The sequence below is a fragment of the Leguminivora glycinivorella genome, chromosome 9, assembly GCF_023078275.1.
Source record: "Leguminivora glycinivorella isolate SPB_JAAS2020 chromosome 9, LegGlyc_1.1, whole genome shotgun sequence".
NCBI classification, from domain to species: domain Eukaryota; kingdom Metazoa; phylum Arthropoda; class Insecta; order Lepidoptera; family Tortricidae; genus Leguminivora; species Leguminivora glycinivorella.
The window spans coordinates 5610970-5635832 of NC_062979.1; the positions used below are offsets into that span (position 1 = coordinate 5610970).

Below are 24863 nucleotides of genomic sequence, written 5' to 3' on the forward strand. Positions count from 1 at the left end.
AGTTCTAAAATGTCGTCCCAGGTACCAAAGTAAAGTTATGAAAACCCATGTTGTTGTTTGGTTCATAATTGTAATGCCAAACATAATAATTAACATTTTTTGTTAGCAGCTTTAATAGTTACTGCTTTATCTATAGCTACTCGTACTAAATACGCTTCCCGTAACTCTAATGAGTAATTAGATAATTAGGTATCACTCGGTAGCCCATTGCTAATTGCAATCCTACAAAATGCTCCCTTTCTCATTGACACTCGTCAAGTAAACAACTTCCAATGCTAATTACAAACGGATTAAATAACCGATAACAAAAAAGGTTTCAAAATACAGCTGTCAAAATAATCTTCATTTAAAAATAGATCAGTCAGGGTGCAATCACAGCGGCGTCATTTTATCGTCGCACGCGCATCTGCCTCATACGCCGCGGCGGCCCGCGAGCAGCGCACGTGTGATCAGATCACCCTTATTTAGTGTTTGTAAATAACGGGACTGGTTAGAAAAAAAGTGCGAATTAAAAAAAATATCGGGATTATGCTCACTGGTTAGAAAAAAGTGACTTAGTGAAAATTTTAAGTGTTGTGTTTGTGGTGTTGAGACATTGGAAATATGTATAGGTAAATGTTTGTTTTGTATTTATTGCGCGGCAAAATTGTTTTGTATGTTTGTGGTAGTAAAATTGCAAGTATGTATTGCACACCCTTATTTAGTAAGTGTTTGTAAGGAGACTTAGTGCGTTTTCACTTTATCCGATCCGATATCGGATGTCGGACCGATATCCCATACATTATAGGCGCCATCTTGGATTTTTTCCATTGAAATCCTTCCGACATCCGATATCGGATCGGATAATGTGAAAACGGACTTATGGTCACTGGTTAGAAAAAAATATTGAGGGATTTAAAAAAGTGACAGTATCTATAACCTACCTAATGCAAATTTTGTAGGCCATTTTGGATTTGTTGCGCGGCAAAAAATTGTTTTGCATGTTTTCTGTAATAAAATTGCAAGTAGGTGTTGAGAGTAGGTACCTAAATGAGATTTTTGAAAACGTAAAAAAATGCATTTTCTTTAGAATTCACACTTCGCACCGCAAAGTTATTAAATTGAGCTGTTTTTCAAAACTCCGATCACTTTGGATAACTTTTATAAAATACCTACCTAGTATAACATTCACATTTGCATTTTGTTGAGGTAACCCTTCAAATCCCAGGTGTTTAGATCTTAAACAGCGACCTGCGACAAACAGAGAAGCGACAAATTATACAATTATCAAAAATTACATTTACTATTATCGAAAATATCGAATCTCTAAGTCAGGTCAAGTACCTATTATTAAAATTTTCATTTTATAAAGTATAGTTTGTTTATATGTATTTTCGTTTTTGGTCTTCCTACTAAACCACGTATCTATTCAATACTCATTTTTTTTAACTATATATGTAATAAGTAATCACTTAGCACTTGTATCCAGTAACTATACGTATAGTTAACCTTCAATAAAAATAGTAAGGACGGAAACTCAATCGTATACTAGTACACCTATAATAATGTTTACCAGTACTTAACGGTGTTTAAGAAGCATTTACATGATCAGTCCGTTAGCTTCTGCCGACCGTAAACAAGGAAAATTGCAGGCACTTTATAATAGTAGCATAATAAATTAATAATTAATCAGTATTTAGGTGATAGACAAGCATCTTTGAGAATGAGTCATACTCATTACTAATGACATGCGTAATTGAGAGTAATTATTGGACGCCAAATTCTGTCTGATTGCGAAATTGTGATGTCACAAAACACTTAGGCAGTACTGTCCCTAAAGAGAGCCGAAACAGTTTTAAAGAGAAAGGGATTTACGAGTGTGTACTAGACTAGTCAGAATCAAAATATGCGAATCAAAGTAGTATGTACCTACTAACTCACCTATATAATCGGTGTGTGGCCAATAGTACTTTTGGTGCTTCAATACTTTTGATCCGCTAAAAATGGAGAGATATATTTTTGCATCAACATTTTTTAGCTATATAAATACGACTCCACCAAAGTACCTACCTATCATTAATTCAAATCGGTTTACCTGTAACAGACATATATTATATTCAGGTTAAATATGAAGAAATGATGCTGCATATATTTTAATATCACTTTTTTCCCAAGAGTGTTATCTAACGGTCATAAATAAGTAAACATGGGTGTTGCATGCTCGATAAATACGAGATATCGCTATACAAACAGTTTTTTTCTGAATTATACGTATTGATATTTGTATTAACGTGTATGAAGGGATTGAAGCCATCTGTTCAAATGTTAGATAAGATTTTAAGTGATACTTGTACCTATATCACGTAAATATGAGAAAAACTGTGATAACTTTTCTTAAATTAGCTACTGAGCTATATGCCACATTTTTGTACAAATGCTTTTCTTTTGCTCATTGTTTTGAAAACTAGCGATCTATAATATATACTACGGTAACATTAGGACACCCGTCCTTGAGTTTCAAAATAGTGAGTTTTCTTCCCGTCTGCCTCCGCTTAATATTCTACTAAAAGACGTTCAAAAACATTCAAACCAATTTATAAGTTCATTAAAAATACAGTGATAAATCTTTAATAACTATAATAACTTAATCATAACAATAGTGCAGTATAATCAGTGACTTATTAATCTTATTATAAAATTAAAGACTTGCTTAAAGGTAACCAGGCCTTATGGCTTTTATGGCCTCACGGCCTTATGTCCTTGAATAAGTACTTTGACAAGACAGAGTAAGAATTTCGCTCCTTCTGATTTACCAACCCTCTAAGTGACAGCGCCGAAAATCTGTCAGCATCGGAATTATCTCCGAAAATCCGAGATTTCCAGTTCTAGCAAACACCAAAATTCCAACTTATTATTTTTATACATAAGTACTTATGTTCCTTATTTGAGTCGCTTAACTTCAAAAGTGGGTAAATCCATTCTGCGATAAGGTTGACTATATTTAAGATCATATTATATTTTTTTAATCAACCTTATAGCAGAATGGATTTACCTACTTTTGAAGTTAAGCGACACATTTTTTAGGGTTCCGTAGTAACCCTTATAGTTTCGCCATGTCTGTCTGTCCGTCCGTCCGTCCGTCCGCGGATAATCTCAGTAACCGTTAGCACTAGAAAGCTAAAATTTGGTACCAATATGTATATCAATCACGCCAACAAAGTGCAAAAATAAAAAATGGAAAAAAATGTTTTATTAGGGTACCCCCCCCCCCACATGTAAAGTGGGGGTTGATATTTTTTTTCATTCTAACCCCAACGTGTGATATATTGTTGGATAGGTATTTAAAAATGAATAGGTCAGGGGAGGTCTTTGCCCAGTCAAAGACCGACCTCCCCTCTCTTCATCCACACATTGTGTAATTTGTGTACAAAAAAATGGAATATCTGCAGCTTGTCTGCAGCTTACTAAAAATCTCTGAACAATCACACCGTGAAATTCGAAGTAGTAAGAATTGTTGTATTGCCACAGAATATATAATAGTACAAGTACAGAAGGCCCACTGCTTTGAAGTTGACGAAATGCCGCCTTTTTAAATACCTACAAAATGATTACAAAGAAACGAGCCGCACGTGCGCAGCGTTGGACGCTAGGGTTGCCTATGTATTTAAAAAAAAATATACTTAGATAAAATGTTATGATATTTAAGTCTTGGGTACTTTGTAGGTATATACAGTATTTATAGATTTTTGTTTAAATCCCAACGTCACAAGCCTGATTGATCGTTTCCGTGGGCCATAAATGACATAATCAATAGTAGATCTGTGTAAGATTGTCCTATTTTATTCATAATGTTTGTTTAACTAAGCGTTATTAGCCATTCCACACGCGGATCTCGCGTATGAACCTTTAAAAAAACTCGCGACGTATAGTAACAATAGAAAGTGCGTACAAACGTTCCGTGAGAATGCGAGCCACCCCTGATTAGGCCGCGAACTCGCGGCCGCCCGCATGTACTTGTAGCGCGGCGATGGAATCGCGGAGTGAGCCGCCCCTGGTATTGCTTCAAGTAGATGCAAGTAAAGTGCAGTCGCATCCGCCGGTGCATCCGTCGATTGCACTATCATGGCCGCGAGCTGACACGCATCCTGACGGTGCCTAGTTATTGTTAGATAATTTATATCATTTTATATACCTATTTATTGGTCTGTAATTTGAATTATTGTATCTACTTCCTCTTTGAATTGTTTTAGTACGGTAATCTTTTTTGAATTTAGTCGATTGTTTATCACGGCCGCTAGTTGACACGCATCCTGACGGCACCTATAGTTATTGTTAGATAATGGTTTAGGTATATAATTGAATATATTGTATATGATACCAATTTTATTTCCGACTTAAATGTTTGTATTGTTTTAGTACTGAGTCTCTTTAGACTTAGCTATAGGTACAATAAACCTAAATAAGGGTGATTTAAAATCAAGATTTCTTTTTGTTCTCTTCTAGCTTTAATTAAAACAGCTATGTTACGTAGTATGTTAGCGTGTGTCACACGAATTGTGTACTTAATACAATTATATCCACTTTGGATTATCTGCGTTCCTCCACATTTTAGGTAATGCACGCACAGTTGCACATGACTCACTTTAATTCCCGCATATGCACGCAAAATACTGACCACTTGATTTCCAGTCGTGCATTTTATTAATTACGATTTCGATGTAGAATGGTTTCACGCCACCCGCGATAGATGGCGTAGGTATTCTAAATTTGTATTATCTCTAAGAGCATTATATTTACTAGTCGTTAAATTACCAAATTATTTGTCAAGAGTAACAATAAGTTTTTTGATTCCAAGTAGCAAGTAAAATGAGATTCGAAAATGTCTAACCTAAAACTTCAAATCCTTTAACCTATCGATATCAAAATAACCTTATTATGTACACGAGAAACCATGAAAATACTGGCAACCTTGAAAGTATAGTTTTCCACCACGAAAACAGATGGCGTCACCAGCCTGCGAAATAACTCCAAAAACACTAGTCATGAAACTAATGGCCGAACTCTAAAAAATGGCATCCATTTGATGATAATAGCAATAATTGAAGTAATTTGTCGAGAGCAACAATGGAGCAGGAAACGCGGTTGGGCGAGCCACATTTGCATCAAATAATTAAAACGTTGGGTAATGGTTTCGCAAAGGATTATCTATGTGGCTTGTGTTACATGTGTGACGAGATGGGGATATGGGACTAGATAAACGTGTGTTACGACTGGTGACTTTATCTATTCACTATTCACATAATAGGTACCTATGAGGAAAGGAACTTCTAAGAACTCTGCACCTGCACAGATTAACAAACTTAACTGTTGCCGTAGCCGAATGGCATTTCTGCGAAGCGAAACTATAACGAAACGCCGCGAAAGCTAGTCTGGCTCTGTCGCACCAATACGCAAGAGCGATAGAGATAGATGTCTACGAGTGTTTTGTTTCGTGAGCGTTTGTGCCATTCGGCTACGTACCCTGGGCTAGGCGGGAATCACACCCACGTCTTTAGCTTACGAAGCTAACGTCCTAACTTTTTTCTTGTCCTTTCCGCCCCGCCGCGGAGTCCCGCAAATATTCAGTTCGGCGGACAATACGCCTTTTATCTTATCTTAGAAAGATCTGTGGGAGCCTGTTCGGATACACGACCCATGGGACTTTTTGTGCATTCATCGCCAATGATCGTTCCTTCACCTAGAGATCCACAAGATCTTCTCGACCTGCAGATATGTTTGATGATGCGGCTTATGGGTAGCAGCGTTCCGTTCCTTTAGTTTGCTAACCTGCTCCAAAGCTCTTCATACTTTGTCTGGCAGTGACATTCACATATTAAGTGTCTTGTCTAACAATCTCTTACTCTTCAACACAACTTCGACAATCAGTAATATCAGTACTGATTGTCGGATTGTAAAATCTTTTCCAATATTCCTTTGACCCTGCAATCGCAGTTTTCTGCTATAATAATGGGTCTTATGCAGATCTTCTCTCATCTCCTCGGCATTAAAATTATATTTAATTGTTTGATTAAAATCCTGATAAGCCATCATGACTTCGCAGTCTCCAAATTTTATTAAACCTAGCAGATTTCCAACTCGTAACTTATCATTACGAAAGTGAAAACCGATTATAATAATTATTTAACGCATTAACATTTGCCCTCATTCATTGTCATGCTAAATTAATTTAAATTTCCTCATTAGCACTGCATAATTTGCAAATGACCGCACTTAGTATACCTAGTGGCCTGAATTAGACTCATTTATTATGTGCCTAGTATTTTAGCTAATGAATACTTTCTTTCCCGTAACAAAAAGTAGTAATTTATTAAATCTTTTTTTTTTATAGGACATTGTTACACAGATTGACTGAGTCCCACGGTAAGCTCAAGAAGGCTTGTGTTGCAGGTACTCAGACAACGATATATATAATATATAAATACTTATATACATAGAAAACATCCATGACTCAGGAACAAATATCTGTGCTCATCACACAAATAAATGCCCTCGGATTCGAACCCGGGACCGCGGCGTAGCAGGCAGGGTCACTACCGACTGCGCCAGACCGGTCGTCTATTGCTTTTTTTCATACCTAAATAAATAATAGTCTCATTATTTTTCAAGCTCACGCACATTTTGATGTAAGGTTCGTTACGGAAATCCCGAAAGATATGATTTTCATACCTACTTACTCGTAGATATTTACCTATTTCTTAGAGCGTTTTCAGTGTTTTCACATTACTTATCTGAAACGATATCGGAAGATCGGATAAAGAATTTCACCACCCCCTTTCTTCCCGTGGCAACCTGTCACTGCAATGTCACAATTTTCCTTTTGATTTTCTTTCAACCCTTTAATTGCCAAGAGTGGCACTGTGACTTTAGTAGTTCCATGTGCTCTGGCCACAGAATATATAATAGTACAAGTACAGAAGGCCCACTGCTTTGATGTTCAAGAAATGCCGCCTTTTTAAATGCCTACAAAATTCCAAAGAAACGAGCCGCACGTGCGCAGCGTCGGACTTTGGCTATGGATTAAAAAGAATTAATACTCAGATAAAATGTTATACTATTAAGCCTTGGGTACTTTTGAGATACAGTATATATATTTATATATTTTTGTTTGGGCGGATTTTTCCGTGGACTTAATCATTAGATCTGTGTAAGATTGCCTATTTTATCCATGATGTCTAAACTAAGATTATTAGCCATTCCACATGCGGACATCGCATATGAACCTTAAAAAAAACTCGCGACGTAAAGCAACAATAGAAAGTAACGTGCGTTCCGTGAGAACCGCGCCAACATTAGGCCGCGAACTCGCGGCCGCCGGCATGTACTTGTAGCGCGGCGATAGAATCGCAGAGTGAGCCGACCCTGCTCTGGCGTGAATGTATGTTTGTATTCTATATATATCGGATGTGGATGATAAGGCAAATGTCAAAGATGGCACCTTGAATATAATAGGATATCGGTCCGACATCAGATTTCGGATCGGATAATGTGAAAAAGCACGTAGTCGTCACTGCAGCTCCCACCAAGGCATCTTGCATAGGTAATGTTGCTACACTTGCTACAGTAGAAAGTGCTTTTGATTTAATCTCTGTGGAAAGAGAAGGGTCGTAAAAAGTAAGGAAACCCATACAGTTCGACGATTCCAACTAACACGATTTCTTTAATTAAGTATATTTTTTTTTATTCTACAGACACTAATTACCTATAACTTTTAAAATTACTCCGCTATTGCAGTTAATCCAATGCACTTATGTAGGTACCTTTTTTTACCTTTAATGCCTGTCTGAAAAAGTAAGGTCTGCAGTAACTAAGGAATATCGTGGGTTACGCTGCTGACTGTACCTACAGAATACGGAATCGCTCGAGGCATGACCGTGACGTGCTACTTCATATTTTACTCACAATGCTCATATTTTGATTATGAAACTACGTTTTTAGAGAAAACATTAACCTTGTTGAGCGTGCGTGATAATGTGGGATAAATTAACTTCACGCTAATGTCGATTTTACTAAAATAAGTTAATAATGACTATGAAACTCATAGTGCTGCCCATCATACTTAGCTTGAACTCGGGGACCACTGACCAATCAGTTCGCCGGACTATATCGGCCTGTCAGTTAAAAGCAAAGTGACAGCTCAGAATAGTTAACAGGCCATCATGATCATCATCATCTGATGAATTGTTGAGACCTTTTAGGCTTCGAATCTACCGGCCTAGCACATGATTGCCCCGAGAGTATGTCGCCGCGAGATAGATGACACGTCTTCTAACTGTATTAATGACATATAATAAGGACGGGTAGTCTATTTCGCGGCGGCGACATATTACTCTTGCGGCAATCATGTGCTAACCCTGCTGACGTAACCAATACGGCAAAGAAACCCAGCAGCTAAAGACTGAGATAGAAGTTAAGATGACGATGTCGCAGACTTATAAATAGACTCCCTTGGGTGTCGTCAAGTATCCTAACGGTAACACAAAGTTTGAGGACTGACAATACCACTCTAAACTATTTCATATGGGATTTATCATTCATCCCTTCATAGTCAAGACCAAGCCATAATGGCTCCGTATGAACAGGCATTTTCTGGGCGAGCTCACTCCATCGTAGGCCACGTCTTTGCGGTGTCCTGCCGTTTTGCCAAAAAACGTTTCGTCAAATTTCATTTCCCAATAATTATTTCGCAATAGTTTCATTTCCCAAAGTATTGTTTGGCAAAGGTATGTTTCGCAATGATTTTGTTTGGTCAAATTATCATTTGGCACAAATTTACTTAGTCAAATTTTATTTAGTCAAAACTTTATTTCGCAAACGTTTTTAATGGCAAAACTTATATCCCAAAAACATGTTTGGTCAAAATTTCACATCGCAAATTTCGAAAATATTTAGGCATTTGCATTTTCATTTCTACGGGATTAATTTAATTTACCGAAGATTTTTTTGCCAAATTTAACTTAAAATTGTCAAATGATAATTTCAGTTTTATTCCCAAGGCTTCAGTTGGACACGAAAAGTTTGCTTAACTTTATTTTTGTCAAATTAATATTACTGGACAAAATTATTTTGTCAACTATTTTTTTGTCAAAAAATGTTTCTACAAATTACACCATGCAAAACCACGTTTGACAATAAATATTACAAGGCATAAATGTAATGTAATAATTTTATTAGTATTGTAACAGAAAACTCGTGTGTGACAGGGTCAGTTTAGGTGCGACGACGAGCGAAGCGAGGAGGAGCGTGTTAGGTTGACAGTGAGCAAATGGCGTTTTAAAGTAATTAAAAATTAAAAGAACATAATGGTCTTGAAAACATAAGGTTTCTTATTAATAGAATGTATCCGGACATGTAAGTGAAATTGTCATCCTTGACATTTGCAGCCGGAGGAAAAAAAGTAGGTACGACATACACATTATTTCACACAAATCTTGGACACATAGTATAAAATCAACAAACAAATTTCCAGTGCACCATTTAATTACAATATATTAATTGGGAAATGGAAATTTTGCCTAACAATACCTTTGACTAAATAATATTTGGTAAAATGAAATTTGACCAAGTAAATATTTTGGGAAACAAATACTTGCCAAAAAAAGTTTTGCTAAATGTCAATTTGCGATAAGTTGTTTTGCCAAACGTTTATTTGGGAAATGATAATTTGGGAATAATAGTTTGGGATGTGAAACTTTGGGAAACGTTTTTTGGCGAATCGTCAGTAAACCCGTCTTTGCCTTTGGCTAGTCTGTGGCCAAGAGTAAGCCCATTTATAATAAAAAGAAAAAAATGATCAATCAAATAGGTACATGACCTCAACATCGCAGTCATATATTCCGCTTCTGTGGGCATATACGCGCAAAGCACCATACATGTACCAAGTCTTCACGCATCGCCTACAGACCAAGGCGGTCTGTCGAGCGAAACGACAGTACACATACAAGAAAATAACGTCATAACTCCCTGAAAAACTGATAACTTTATAACCATTTCCAAAGAAGAATATAACACGGTACTTGCTAGAATGGAAAGCACTTACAATACAGATGAATCAAGTAATTATAATGCATTGTTCATAAAAGTTCGGCTTACTGGGACGGAGATAAGAGTATGGTTCTCTAATGACTGACAATTTGGATATTCCGTTAGTTTGTAGATAAAAGCACCTTTTATTAGACAATTAGGTACTTTCTTTACAGATACGAAATTACAGTAACATCAACTTGTGCACATTAGAGGTGGTGTTTTGCCAGTTAATGTAGCCAGAGTAATTTGTAAGTTGCAAAGCAACGCTTCTGCTGGCGCACCGCTAACGCTACGCTATCAAAACGCTTTATGTGTGGCGGAGGTTTTTAATGTTCTAAATGCATGACACGGTACGATAAATATTAATGAATGGATATAATATTGCAAAAATCTTTATAATTAAAATTCCTGGAGAAAAGAATGCTACCTAATTAAAGACGTATCTAGTTTTTTTTTAAATAATTGCATCAATAATTAGACTACGATATGGTACTTGTGAAATAATTGAATAAGAATACTCTTGACGCAGCCAAGTCAAGCCATAGAAAAGGGCCCTCTGGAATAGGGGTCCGCGGTGTCGCCACTCACCGTCAGCTCGCCACAAGCTGCCCCCGCGGGCACAGGCTACGATACACTTATGGTACTTGTAAAATCTTTGAATAAGAATATTTTTAGCGCGGCCAGGTCAGACACAGAAGACGCAAGAGTCTGCATGTTAGGGGTATAATTTTCACCCTAAGTACCCCAAAATAGAAATCCCGAAATATGCATTTTAGTCGTGAAATGGAATCACCGCACAGCCAAAAATAACCTCCATCATTAGTCATTATTAACACGATAATTTCAAAATAACCCAGACATTTTTGGATTTCAATTTTGAACGAATTTGAAGCCCTGCTGACGAGTTTGAAAACTTCCCTAGCGCTTTTGAAGAGTTCATCTAGATTTAGATTAAGGAGCCTATCCGATCCGGCTCGAAACGTCACATTTATTAACGTTTAGATTTGACAAATCTATGCGTTCATAAATTGTGAATTACCCCATCCTTATAAATATGTTCTCTCTATTTCTATATATATAAATATTTGCTTTTCTCGTTCCAGAACAAAATCGAGTTCGGGTCTAAGCGTGTCTGAGAGCAAGGAGCCGGCACCAGCGCCTTCTCCGGCTGACTCCGGCGTGGCTGAACTAGAGAGAGACCACCACGACTACAGGTAAGGCACAATGTTGATGCCAGATGACAGTGGCTAGTTGCTATCTCTCACAAAATAGATATAGGTAGTCAAGTCTAGAATTTTGTGGGCGATGTGATACTTGTCTGCTCTTTAAACTCGGTGTATCTATTTGACGGCGTAGGTTGATTCCTCGACTATAAAAATTGAGGTTGGCAACTGTCTAAAGTTTGTGTAGATGGAACCAGGCATTAGTTTTGTCTACGTCCAGTTTAAATATTGGTAATTACCAATAAGAAATAGACGCAACCTGTAAGATAGAATCTAAGGTTTTAATTACCTGCATTTTCATTTTCATCTACCTATTGGTATTGAGATTTCAGTTTTATTTTTGTCAACCGAAGTCATAGACTCATGCTAATCCTACATTTCCCACATTCCAGCACCACTGACCGTCTCCGCTCACACGACATTCGTCTCCGCGCGCCTCGAGCCCTGACACTTCAAGGCTATTCTCGAACCAACGAGCGTGATGCTGAACTGGCGAGAGTGCGACGCGATCGGGCGTTGCTACGGCAACGGCTTGAAGACACGGAGTGGAGTCTCTGCCAGAGAGCGGGGGAGATTGCGCTATTGAAGACCCAGCTTAAAGATGCTCAGGTTGGTATTAGACATTGATTTACAAAGTTCTCTTAAGGTGGAAGGAAATAGCGCTGTTGAAGACCCAGCTCAAAGATGCCCAGGTTGGTATTAGACTAATCTATTTTCAAACGACGAACGTGATGCTGAGCTGGCGAAAGTACGGCGCAACAGGGCGTTGCTACGGCAACGTCTTGAAGACACGGAGTGGAGTCTTTGTCAGAGATGGCGCTGTTGAAGGCCCAAATTAAAGATTGGTTAGTCTTCTAGGAAGAATATTTTTAAGGTCTCACGCTGCAACGATGCAAAAGATGAATGAATGAACTGGCCAAAATGCATGGTATGACGTTTTTAAGTTGCTTATTATGTTTAAACTAGAAGCTCCAGCTCAAAATCTAGTCACATTTAACCAATATTCATGCTGCCTATTGCTTCAAAACTAATGAATAAATTATAAATAATTAGACAATCATACACCAATTTACCTATCCCTTAAGATAAAACAGTAACAGTAAGAAACGATGTTAATATATGCTATTTCTATTTTCAGAACGAACAAACCGCAAAAGGCCACGAGTATCTCACCCTCAAAGCTGACTGCCGCCAACTACGAGAAGCCCTCGACAAGAAGGAGAAAGAGATCATGAGACTCCGAGCAGAGTCAGAAGAGAAAGAGAAGAACACCAACCGACTTCAATCCGAAGTCGACCGACTCACCAACGACCTCATGGAGAGTGTCGCCGACCTCTCCAAGACTAAAGAAGCAAGCAAAAGCGAAATAGACAAACTAAAGACCGAATTAAAAGAACTACGGCAGGAGCTGTCCGATGTTTCCCTAAGCGGTTACGAAGGAATCGAATGCGGGAGAACTATGAGAGGAATCTATGACGTATGCAAAACAAATGAATACCACTGGACTTCAAGCGATAGCGCTCTAGAAGACGCTGAAGTCCAGAGATTGAATGGGGAACTCCCGGACTCTTGCGGAGATCCCTGCCCCGCCAGCGCCATGGTCGACAGACTCAAGTGCGACCTCGAAGCTAAAGAAGCACAGTTCAACAACGAAAGAAGAAAGTGGTCCGAGGAGAAAGACAAAGTCCTCAGATACCAGAAGCAACTACAACTGAACTACGTCCAAATGTTTAGACGCTCCCGTACTCTCGAAGCCGAGGTCGATAGCTTAAGGCTGGAACTCGACCTTTGCAACAAAAACATGAAGAATGTGAAACACGGAAAAGCTATAGAATTGTAACAGTACCAAAATATTTAGAGTTATTATTTATCCAGGCCATGTAAATAGTATTTTGCCTGATATCTTGCCTTTTGCGGTAGTTCTGATAATGATTTTATAATACTCGATAGGCAAGGACTTAATGCCACAATTAAGTAACATTGTACATTGATAAGTTCAAGCGGATAGATTCATGCTATGTTATGGGAATACGCGTATTTTATGTAAGAGAGATTTTAAGTTATTTTAGATGTAATAAAAGTATTTTGAAACTATGCCTTTGTCTTTCTTTGATAGTGTAACTTTGGAAGCCAGACTGGAAGAAAAATCAGTAATTGGAAAGAGACAATTTCAAAGCTACTGTAAGGAATATTTCCTTTCTAACAATAAAATAAATCCTAACAGCAAGCATACTTACCGACACTGTTGCCGCCGCCACCAAAACGATTATACATTATTTAGCCAATATTCTTTTAGTCTTTTTAGATCTTTAATGATACACAAGAAATATGGAAACTTGCTGTTCAAAAGTAAACTAAAAACATTATATTTTAATAGAAAGATGTTTTCAGAAACTGCGATGATATGACAGCCACTGTCAAGTTTTTCTTTAATCGTCGAAGCAATCAGTAATTCAGTATCCGTGGAGTTTGTTAAGGAAATATAGAGTCTACTACCCTCTAGGTTTAATACATAACAACCTAAGCTACGTCTTATTACTTATAATTATGCGAAGTTGGCAGTGGGAATAAATCTTAGCAGAAATAAAGGCAACGCGCAACGCCTACTTACACAGGACACGACGTGGTCAAAATATTATGAACTTTTATTTATTTATTTAAACTTTATTGTACAGTAAAAAAATGTACAAAAGGCGAACTTAATGCCAGAAGGCATTCTCTACCAGCTAACCTTTGGGCCAAACAGAGATCTATAAGAGCTTAATAGGTGCAGGAAATGTCGCAAACTTTTGTTAGACAACAGCTTCACACACCCACTAGGGGTCACCAGGGTTACCGAGCTAGTAATAACGAGGAGGCACACTGACATTTTATCCCGCCAGGCGGCGCCTGTGCAAGTGTCTAAGCATGTCTAAGTAGGAGGTAGGGCATAGCGAATGATATTCCGCTTTGTGTGGTAGGGCACAGCACAGCGGATATCGTCTCGTTCGAATCTAGAGCAGAGCCCAACTGGGGTAGTACCTCCGCCTTACAGAAGACCGCAGCCAAATAGCACTAGACCCTACTCATAGTGTTGTGTTCCTGTCGGTGAGTAAGGTTGCCAGAGCTCAACGAGGGTGCGGTGTGCTGATGACGGGAGGACTTACGGAACTAACTTGTTCCGTTTATTGTCCTTTGAGTCGTCGGCAACCCGAACCCTCCTTGGAACTTGTACACTCCTTTTTGCTGTGTACTTAACACAGCAAAAGGGAATGTACAAGTTTCTAATGGGGTGGCAACGCGCATGTGACACTGTTTGAGTTGCAGGCGTCCATAGGTTACGGTGACCGCTTTACATCAGGCGGGCCGTATACTTGTTTGGCACCGACGTAGTATTAAAAAAAAAAAAAAAAAATGTCACTATCATTAATATGCGTGAGAGAGAAAAAACATATCATCTTCTCGCTGTCATGTATGGACTAATAAGGTGGCGCCATCTGTCATAACCTTTGAGTGTGCCTCCTCATTGCTCAATAAAATATCACATATAGCCTAGCAAAAAAGATTAGAAAAGAATAAGGGCGCCACCGTCTATGCAAACCATTTTGCATGTGGTAACTATTGAGTCACTTTTGCAAGAGCTAAATTGTTGCTATGATAAAAAAATCTACTATTTTATTTTTAGCCATGTTGTAAAGTTGAATGCATTAACAAACGCCTGAAATTATTTTAGGTGAATAAATACACAACCGATGTTTGTGCTAAGTGTTTATTGCAGACACACTTGCGTTAACAATACCTTATGGAGCAGAACCTAGCCTAGATCTAACCTAAATAGTCATTTAAAAGAGGAACAAACTTATCAGTGCCGGATGGTTATATTTTTTAAACTATAGGTACAATAATAAATTTAAATAGATATCATACACGAAAAAATATTCAATAAAATAATTTGATTTGTTCCCTAGTTGTATAGGTACAATAGTTTAAAAAATGTATTTGATTTATAAAATAACCGTTGTTACAGCTTTAGTCCGTAATCTGTGGTTTGCCGTAACAGAAGTTGAAGTCTATCAACTCTTAGGGATCAGAAAATATATTCAACACATACGGAATTTGATCCGGCACTACTATTCAATGGAACACATGAAAAATATCTCCTGATCTTAATCTAAGACAGTGTTGAGATCATATATTGAGATCAAATGTTAATTGGACCTTAAAACTTGGACCTGAAGTTAGAAAGACCCATAGGCCGTACATATTAGGGCAGCCACTGACGTTGGAGAGACGTCATATACTAAGTTCATGAGGACGTTACACGGACGTACATATTAAGGCAGCCAAGACGTTGGAGTGACGTCATATACTGACTTCATAGGGACGTTACTAGGCCGTACATATTAGGGCAGCCACTGACGTTGGAGAGACGTCATATACTAAGTTCATGAGGACGTTACACGGACGTACATATTAAGGCAGCCAAGACGTTGGAGTGACGTCATATACTGACTTCATAGGGACGTTACTAGGCCGTACATATTAGGGCAGCCACTGACGTTGGAGAGACGTCATATACTAAGTTCATGAGGACGTTACACGGACGTACATATTAAGGCAGCCAAGACGTTGGAGTGACGTCATATACTGACTTCATAGGGACGTTACTAGGCCGTACATATTAGGGCAGCCACTGACGTTGGAGAGACGTCATATACTAAGTTCATGAGGACGTTACACGGACGTACATATTAGGGCAGCCACTGACGTCGGAGTGACGTCATATACTGAATTCATAGGGACGTTACTGGGCCGAAAATATTAGGGCGGCCGCTTTTTAACCTTTTGAACACCAGACGATGAAGAAATATGCCGTTGCCCTGATGTCACGCTATCGCATTTTTTGTTGAGCGCAATTGAACTTTGCGGAATCCCCGTAGGTGTCTATTACATTAACAAAGCTGACGTCCTTAGCCATCGTTGGCGTCCACAGCACGATTTTCCGATGTAAGTCACAACCGTCTTTGGCGCTCAAAAGGTTAAGTAAGTTATGTTAAGAGGAAAAATGTCATTTGTTTTGGATACTAAATAAAACCAATGACTTTTTAAATTTCTTTTTATTACATGTTTAAAATCTTTAAGTTTCTTTGAAACATTCAGCTCAACAGATACAAACGAGGCACAAACAAGTTTACACATTTTATAAAACAGTTGCGACTCCCACCCCGCCCCACCCAATGTGCGTTCCCATTGAGGGTCCACGTTGGAATTTCGAGCTTTTGAATGTGTCAATCTTCAGTAAAAGTTCTCAAACGATTTTAAATTCAACCAATGTGCATTCCTGAATAGTTTGTACATTTGGATCACGTCTCCGATTTGAATAAAAATTGGTAGGCTGATAGAGTCCATGATGCTGAGCAAGATCCACTAGGTTTCCTAAAATGTCCTATGTAGTTTCTATGAAACCTTCCTTTTTTAGGGTTCCGTAGTCAACTAGGAACCCTTATAGTTTCGCCATGTCTGTCTGTCCGTCCGTCCGTCCGTCCGTCCGTCCGTCCGTCCGTCCGCGGATAATCTCAGTAACCGTAAGCACTAGAAAGCTGAAATTTGGTACCAATATGTATATCAATCACGCCAACAAAGTGCAAAAATAAAAAATGGAAAAAAATGTTTTATTAGGGTACCTCCCCTACATGTAAAGTGGGGGCTGATATTTTTTTTCATTCTAACCCCAACGTGTGATATATTGTTGGATAGGTATTTAAAAATGAATAAGGGTTTACTAAGATCGTTTTTTGATAATATTAATATTTTCGGAAGTAATCGCTCCTAAAGGAAAAAAAGTGCGTCCCCCCCCCTCTAACTTTTGAACCATATGTTTAAAAAATATGAAAAAAATCACAAAAGTAGAACTTTATAAGGACTTTCTAGGAAAATTGTTTTGAACTTTATAGGTTCAGTAGTTTTTGAGAAAAATACGGAAAACTACGGAACCCTACACTGAGCGTGGCCCGACACGCTCTTGGCCGGTTTTGTTACCAGATTTCTATACATTTTCGGTAACAAAAAATGAAAGTTTCATACAATCAACCTAGGACAATTTGGGATACCTAGTGGATCTTGCTCAGCATCATGGACTCTATCAGCCTACCAATTTTTATCCAAATCGGAGACGTGATCCAAATGTACAAGTACAAACTTAACGGGAATTGCACCAATAATTTGTAAAAGTAGGCACTCAAAAGTTACATTCGGTTAAAGGTGGACCCTCAGTCGTGCATGTACGTCAGGTATCAATATTTCATAATTGACTTCAAATTTACAACTTTTCAAACATTTTCCTAGAGTTTGATTTTTCCTAGAAATATTCTAGACATGTATTTTTATATATACATATACCTAATTATATATTTTTTATCTAACGATTATTTTTATATGAAATTGTATATTATAGACTCAATATTATTATGAACAATAATTACAACAAAGATCATAATATATACGTAATGAACTATTCATAAGAACTTTTAATTAGGCCTACATTAATAAAGATATTTTGAATTGAATTGAATTATAAAGACACAGAGTTTGTTATGACAGTGTTGACAAGTAGTTGCAGCACCTGTACAGTCAACTATTAATTTAGTAGGCAACTACTTTGATTACACTATAAATTTTACAATAACTAAATTAAGCTTTACTAAACAAGCTTTATTAGTCAAGTCCATCAATGTTAAAAGAAACATTAATTTCTCTATTACCGACATTACTATTATTATGGTCAAATAGTTTTATTTGCTTTTGAATTTGGGAAAGAAGGCCTAAATGTACTAATTCTCCAGTATCTAACTTAGTAATTTCTAGTTGTAAAGGGGTTGTCAATAGTGTTCTACTATCTTTTGGTAATCCAGGGCATAAAGAAGATACAATTTTAAGAAGACTATTTAAAACATTGTGGTATTTGATATTGAGTGGCCCCCAACTCTGTTTTGAAATCATCTTCTTTTATAGACTTCACAGAATCTGAATCAGATAGTGAATGCTCATTATCACTATTAATGATATGATTATCGTGAGAAATGTCATGTTCTATCAATAAACCGGAATTATTTCTAGAACCTTGGAATACAATTTCAGATTGAGAATTATTATATGAAGTACATGGCAAATTAACTTGTGGCGACAGGTGTATTAAATATATTGTTAATAAATAATCAATATTTGAACAATAATATGTTTTAAAATGCTGTTACGCTTCGCGCGACGCAAGCGCGGCGTTAAGGTACTGCCTTATCGCTCGGGCCGCTCCGCCGCAGATCGGCGGGCGAGCGCGCTTTCGTGTGCGCTCGGTAATCCCAGCCAGTCGGCAATTTATCACTTTGGAGGCTGGACGCATGCGCTCGCGCCGCCCGAGCTAACGGTTAATGCTTACGCGCCGACTCGCTTGCATTATAATGCTTTAAGCTTACGTTTTTAATGTGTGCTTTCTTTATGTACTTTTCCTATCTTCTGTGCTATTTCTGACTTCCTCTTTTTCTATGCTGTGCTGTGCTTTGTACTCTTATTTTTTCTACTTGTGCTTGTGACTTTTGTGTGCCGTTATTTGACAATATAGCTTATTAATGTGGAACTAGCTTGTTTTACTTATCTCGCTAGGCTAGTTCACCATAAACTAAGAAGGAGGACGCACTTACAGTTGTAGTACTCTTTAGTAAATTTGAAATTACATTTAACTCTGCTTCTTTGGCTCTCCTCAATAATTGACGTTGGCCAACTATCGCTTTTCTCGAATATTTTATTTTCTCTGCCATGTTTATTGTTGTTTAGTCATTTTCTTCATCAAATTTTAATGGAATCTTCTTCGTCTTTGGCTGTAGACCCAGATGTAGTGGTGACAACTCCTTCTATAAAGATAAAGATATAATACATTTGTTAATGTTATAACATTACTACTGAAGGGCAACCTAATAATTAAAATCGAGGATCCGGCAGACCCTGCCGACGTTGGCGAGACGAGCTCGACTCCTTTCTAAAAGTATGGCCAGAGACTCATCTCCAGATTCTCCAGCATACAGGTTGCTTTTTCAACAACTAACCATAGGTAGGTCATTTTGAACAACTTTTTCTATGGGACCAACCCCAAAATCCTAAAAGAATGTCGACAGCTGATCGACCAAAATTTATGAAACAGCCAACTTACCCACGATACAATCTCGCAGGCGCAGTTGGCAGGAGGTTCCATAAAAGTTGTACTGTTGAGCCAGCTGGTCAGTGAAACAAAATTTCATTAGCCGAGACCCTTTGCTCACAATATCCCTGCCTCCAACAGTTCTCATGTATGAAACCTGCAACAAACAAAATAATGTATAATTGAAAAATAGCAAATAAATTATTGTTGGTCAGACTAATTGAGTGAAGATTAGAAATATGTGAAATACAAAACTTGCAGAAATAACTTGCTGGCCTAAACTCAGCTTTACAAATGTTGTATCTGTAGGTATTGTATGCAAGTTTATGTATTTTTATTACTACTAAATAAGTATAAATTGCACCACCTGCTTCAAGCTGTTCCTTCCTTCTTCCTATTAATATAAGCTGCCTGAATGAGATCGCTTTGAAGCTACAAGGCCGCCTATTGGTGCAAATATTCTCCATTTATCCTTTTTCTGTAAATCTTATTATATGGTGTTCAATAAAGAGTTATTGTAGGTATTGTAACTTACCAAATTATCATAATTTTCTTTTTTCTCTATTAATAATTCAGTTGTAGTTAATTCATCGGCATTTTGAATTGGGAATTTTAATTCCGGTTGTAGGCTACCTTTCGATGTGCCTGTATATTTTAACAGACTTATTATTTGATCATTTTGAGTTTCGTTACATGTCAACAATGACAGCACTTTTGTTTGGTATCCTAAAAAATAAATATGAAATAAAAACAGTGTAAGTGCAAAGTGGTCAAATATATCGGAACAAGACTTAAGAGCGTGTACATTGGACGCTGTAAAAATACATGTTATGCCGACTGAACACACTCGCCGAGACAACGCGAGATGGGCACGCCATTTCAGTCATCCATTCTAATATTATAAATGCGAAAGGAACTCAGTCTATCTGTTACCATTTGACGGCCTCCTCGCCTACGCCTAGTTGGTAGTGCAACTGCTTACATAGCAGGAGATTCTGGTTCGAACCCCGGTAAGGGCATATATTTGTGCGTTTATCACAGATATTTGTTCCTGAGTAATAGATGTTTCTATGTATACAGTGTCCTTAGCCATTGGACAAAGCCTTAAATCTTAAATCCACATAGGGTTACTTGTCAGAAGTGCTCTAACGCCATAATTTTTAATTAGAACAAAAGATAAAAAAGAAAAACAATTTTGTAACAAAAGATTTTTCCAATAACCGACACAATAACAATAATCATACTGTATTAAACAATATTAGTAACACGTTACGTCAGATCAACGTAATGTGTTTGTATGTATGTGTCGGTGTTGGCACCTACCATCACGCACGTTTGTGCCATAACTGCCATAAGATATTTTTCATGTGAAAATGTTATTAGTGTCAAGCATAAAAAGATAATTAAATCGAATGTGAGATGTTCCATACTATTTAATGAGGAAGTATTTCCTCACTTGCTTTTAACTACATATATGTATATGGGCCTGCTACAAACTAAGAAATCGAAATTTGATAATTTATTCGTAACCACTGCACCAATTGTAAGTACTTTGTACGACTGTACTGGTTCTAGGTAAATACCGTAACGTAATGTACGATTCGGCTTTGTTTAATGGATAAGGACACCGTGTATCAGTACTATCAGTGTATTATATCTATAGGTAGGTAATTAAATCGTCGCCTAGTAACAATAGTATGAAGTCCCCAAATATAAAATAATATAAAAATATTTAAAAAATATCTTTTACACATCTACAAACGAAGGTTACCTATCAAAAAGTCGAAAATTGTAATGTCGAATATTAGTAGCCCGAAAACGCTTCCCATTTTATTAATTGCCCTAAGTTTTGTTTGCCCGAAAGTACTTTTCCCCTATTATTATTTTCCCCATTCTTATTTCGCTGTAATTTTGTTTCGCTTATGATTCGAATCAACACTTATTAAAATGCCTAAGAATCATTTGACAACTACTTTTTGTCGCGTAAAGTTTTTAATCCGAAATATTATTTAGCCGCTATATCAAAACTTCGAAATTCGAATTAACACTTGTTAAAATTCCTAAGTATCATTTGACAGCTATTTTGTATGGCGTATAATTTTATAATTCGAAATATTATTAAGCCGCTATATCAAAAGTTCAGTAAATCCTTAATTTTCTAACAAAAGTGTGTTGCCGACCCTCACGGTCGCAGTTCTTACTTGACTTAAGAATCCTTGCCATAAGGGTTTATGGCAAAGGTTTGTTTCTGTACGATCGCAGTTCTAACCTAACCTAACCCACTTTTCTAGCACAAGTTTGTTTCTGTATGATCGCAGTTCTAACCTAACCCACTTTTCTAGCACAAGTTTGTTTCTGTATGGTCGCAGTTCTAACCTAACCTAACCCACTTTTCTAGCACAAGTTTGTTTCTGTATGGTCGCAGTTCTAACCTAACCTAACCCACTTTTCTAGCACAAGTTTGTTTCTGTATGGTCGCAGTTCTAACCTAACCTAACCCACTTTTCTAGCAAATGTTTGTTTCCGTGACGTAACCTAACCAATTTTTTTGATGATATTAGGGAACATGACATTTCGATGTCGCGTTGCGTTAGCATCGGATTTATGAAAAGGTGGTTAACGAAACGGTTGTCAAATGATAAGATTGACAACCGTTCTTCTGGTTATTGAGTTTCTATAAAATGGTATTAGGGAAAATGACATTTCGATGTTACGTAGCATGGGATTTATAAAAAGGTGGTTAACAAATCGGTTGTCAAATGATAAAGTTGGCAACCGTTCTTCTGGATATTGAATTTCGGGAAAACGATAATGTGGGATAGCAAACTAGCGACATATTGAAAGTATGGTAAACAATGCATTTGGATTATAAAAATTCTGTCAACCGTTTTCGGACAAGTGATAATCGGACAAAGGATTTTCGAAACATCGATAGGTTACCACAAACGAAGTTGAGGTCAAATGCTATAGTTGTTAATAAGCAGTAATCGGACAACTCAGCGCAAAACTATTAAAAATCATTTTTCTACTTGTCGACTGTAATCTGTCAATTAGGACACCACAGACTAAACTATAAGTGCTAACTTTTCAGTGTTGGATACTCTATGGCAGTTCCGACTCAATTATAATAAGCTCATTATAGTTGACTTTAGTTAACTGTAATAATTTCAAAAATAGAACTCCAGGTATCGCAAATTAGTATAGAAATTGTACGAAGTTCTATTTTTGAAATTATTACAGTTAACTAAAGTCAACTATAATGAGCTTATTATACTTAATTGAAATTTTCCTGCATCCGATATGGGATACCCCCATTTGCCAGAATTTCATTTGCCATAATTTTATTTGCCACCCTATTCAACAATCATAATATTGTTTCTCATAACATCTTATGCCATAATCATTGTTTACTATATTAATCAAGTGCCAGAAACTTTGTTTCCCATGAAGTCAGTTTCCATAATGTCATTTGTCAGAATCATCGAAATCAGTAATTACCACATTCCATACCATCATTTGTCATCCAAATTAGCGACCCGAAAAGTCAATTTCCATAATGTGATTTGGCAGAATCATCGAAATGCGTAATTATCACAGAGACGACACTACTAGAAGTACTAAAAAGAATGGGATAAGAATGAATCTGCTATCAGAGAGTAGGTTAGGTTAGGTTAGAACTGTGACCACCTGAAAAATAAAACTGCTATCAGAAAGTAGGTTAGGTTAGGTTAGAACTGTGACCCCCTGGAAAATGAAACTGCTTGAAAAGTAGGTTAGGTTAGGTTAGAACTGTGACCCCTGGAAAATGAAACTGCTATCAGAAAGTAGGTTAGGTAATAATATGGGCAATAATTAATATGGCAATAATTGCTTATGGCGTTTGAATATTATATTAAACCATATTATTGCACTTAATAATATGGCTAACAAATAGTATGGCATTGTATGATTATGGAAGGTAATGTTCGGATAAACAACCAGTATGTCATACAATTTTTATGGTAAACAAATCATTCGGGCAAATGAAATTCAGGCAAGTTAAATTCGGGCATATGAATATTATGTTAAATGACTGTCGGGCAAACAATAGACAACCATCTGATATAAATATCAATTTCCATTTTCTATTTTTAGAAGAGATTATTTCTGAAAATATTTACTTAATCCAAAAATGGTTTTAGAAAACCCCTATCCATTTCAACAGATTTGGACAGACAGACAGACATGAAGAATCTATAAGGGTTCCGAGTTGACTACGGAACCCTAAAAAGGGGCCACTAAGTACTGTATTGTGTATTTTTTAGTACCTTTTGAATACATCAGACTAGTTTTTTATGTCGCTCGATTCGTCAATCTATACTCTGTCAACCAAGTCTGTCAGTAAATAAGAACAAACAAAACTATATGCATCCTTTTCTTTAGGGTGCTAGAGGAGGAGGAGTTTTCTTAGTTCTTATTTACTGACAGACTTGTTTGACAGAATATATGCGTCCAAAGTTTGAATTCATAGATCGACGAAACCAGCGACATGAAAAACTAGTTTGATGTATTCAAAAGGTACTTAAATACACAATACCTACAGTACGTAGCGGCCCCCTTTTTTATTTTTCGATAAATTTAAATAATCACGATTATTTAGCTGTGGCGCTAGTGTGCACATTGATGGGCTCTTTAAAAAATTGTATCATGTTCCATACTATATTTACTTTTGCGATGAGTTGTCCGATCACTGTTAATAACTTACAGTTAGAGAAGGTTAACCCGGTCTCATACTGTCCCGGCGGTGTGTATATGGCCGGCATTAGGAACTAGTCCCACCAAGAGCGAGGGATTGATTAGCAATCGATTATTTTCTGAATTTTCTCGTTCAAGAAACGAACAAAAGATATAGATCTCTTGTCGGTTAAAGAGACAGATATGTTTATTGTTGGCGTTTGGAATTCACGCTGAGAGACCAACAAGTGTATCTGAGCGCACATTTTGCGACAGACTTACGTGCACAGACGACGATAATGATGTATTTTATGATAACATTTGTGTGTGGCGAGTGGTTAAAGTATTCGCCCGTCGCTCTCGAACATTTACAGTCGCGAGACAAAACTATCGGAACTAAACACTCGCTTCTCGCTCATCGTCGGCGGTGGGACCAGTGCCTTAGTGACTGATTACTTTAGAATTAGATTTCTAACAAAAATATGGAGAGAGTAGGTAAGTACTAACATTTCCAATAGTCAGATGAGAAGTACTAATAATAAATGGCGAAATAATAGTTTACTACGGAACCCTAAAAAGTACTACATACATCATAGTCATAATATATAGTATATTACCTAATACCTGTTAATAATCCCTGAATTCTCGATGGCGTTGCTGGCTCGTCGCTGCCGAGATTCGACGGTTGTTCATATCGG

The 24863-nt window shown here is 37.3% G+C and overlaps 2 protein-coding genes and 1 long non-coding RNA gene across 5 annotated transcripts in view; 2 read left to right on the forward strand and 1 right to left on the reverse strand.

The window, feature by feature from the left end:
• LOC125229565 (leucine zipper putative tumor suppressor 2 homolog) overlaps positions 1-13381 on the forward strand; it is a 192084-nt gene extending 178703 nt beyond the window's left edge. For all 3 annotated transcript variants that reach the window (XM_048134441.1, XM_048134442.1, XM_048134443.1), the window contains 3 exons: positions 11166-11276; positions 11678-11894; positions 12424-13381. In XM_048134441.1, the coding sequence (XP_047990398.1) occupies positions 11166-11276; positions 11678-11894; positions 12424-13125 (1030 nt within the window). In that variant the 3' untranslated portion in view covers positions 13126-13381. The remainder of the gene's footprint in view (positions 1-11165; positions 11277-11677; positions 11895-12423) is intronic.
• Positions 13382-15036: 1655 nt separating this feature from the next.
• On the forward strand, positions 15037-15271 carry LOC125229579. The gene is made up of 2 exons (XR_007177421.1): positions 15037-15160; positions 15241-15271. It is a non-coding gene; the product is annotated as an uncharacterized LOC125229579 (long non-coding RNA).
• An 11-nt stretch (positions 15272-15282) lies between these two features.
• The window catches only part of LOC125229560 (ionotropic receptor 25a), a 56786-nt gene continuing 47205 nt past the window's right edge, over positions 15283-24863 (reverse strand). Inside the window, exon 14 of the mRNA XM_048134435.1 lies at positions 15283-15512. Within this exon, the coding sequence (XP_047990392.1) occupies positions 15484-15512 (29 nt within the window). The 3' untranslated portion in view covers positions 15283-15483. The remainder of the gene's footprint in view (positions 15513-24863) is intronic.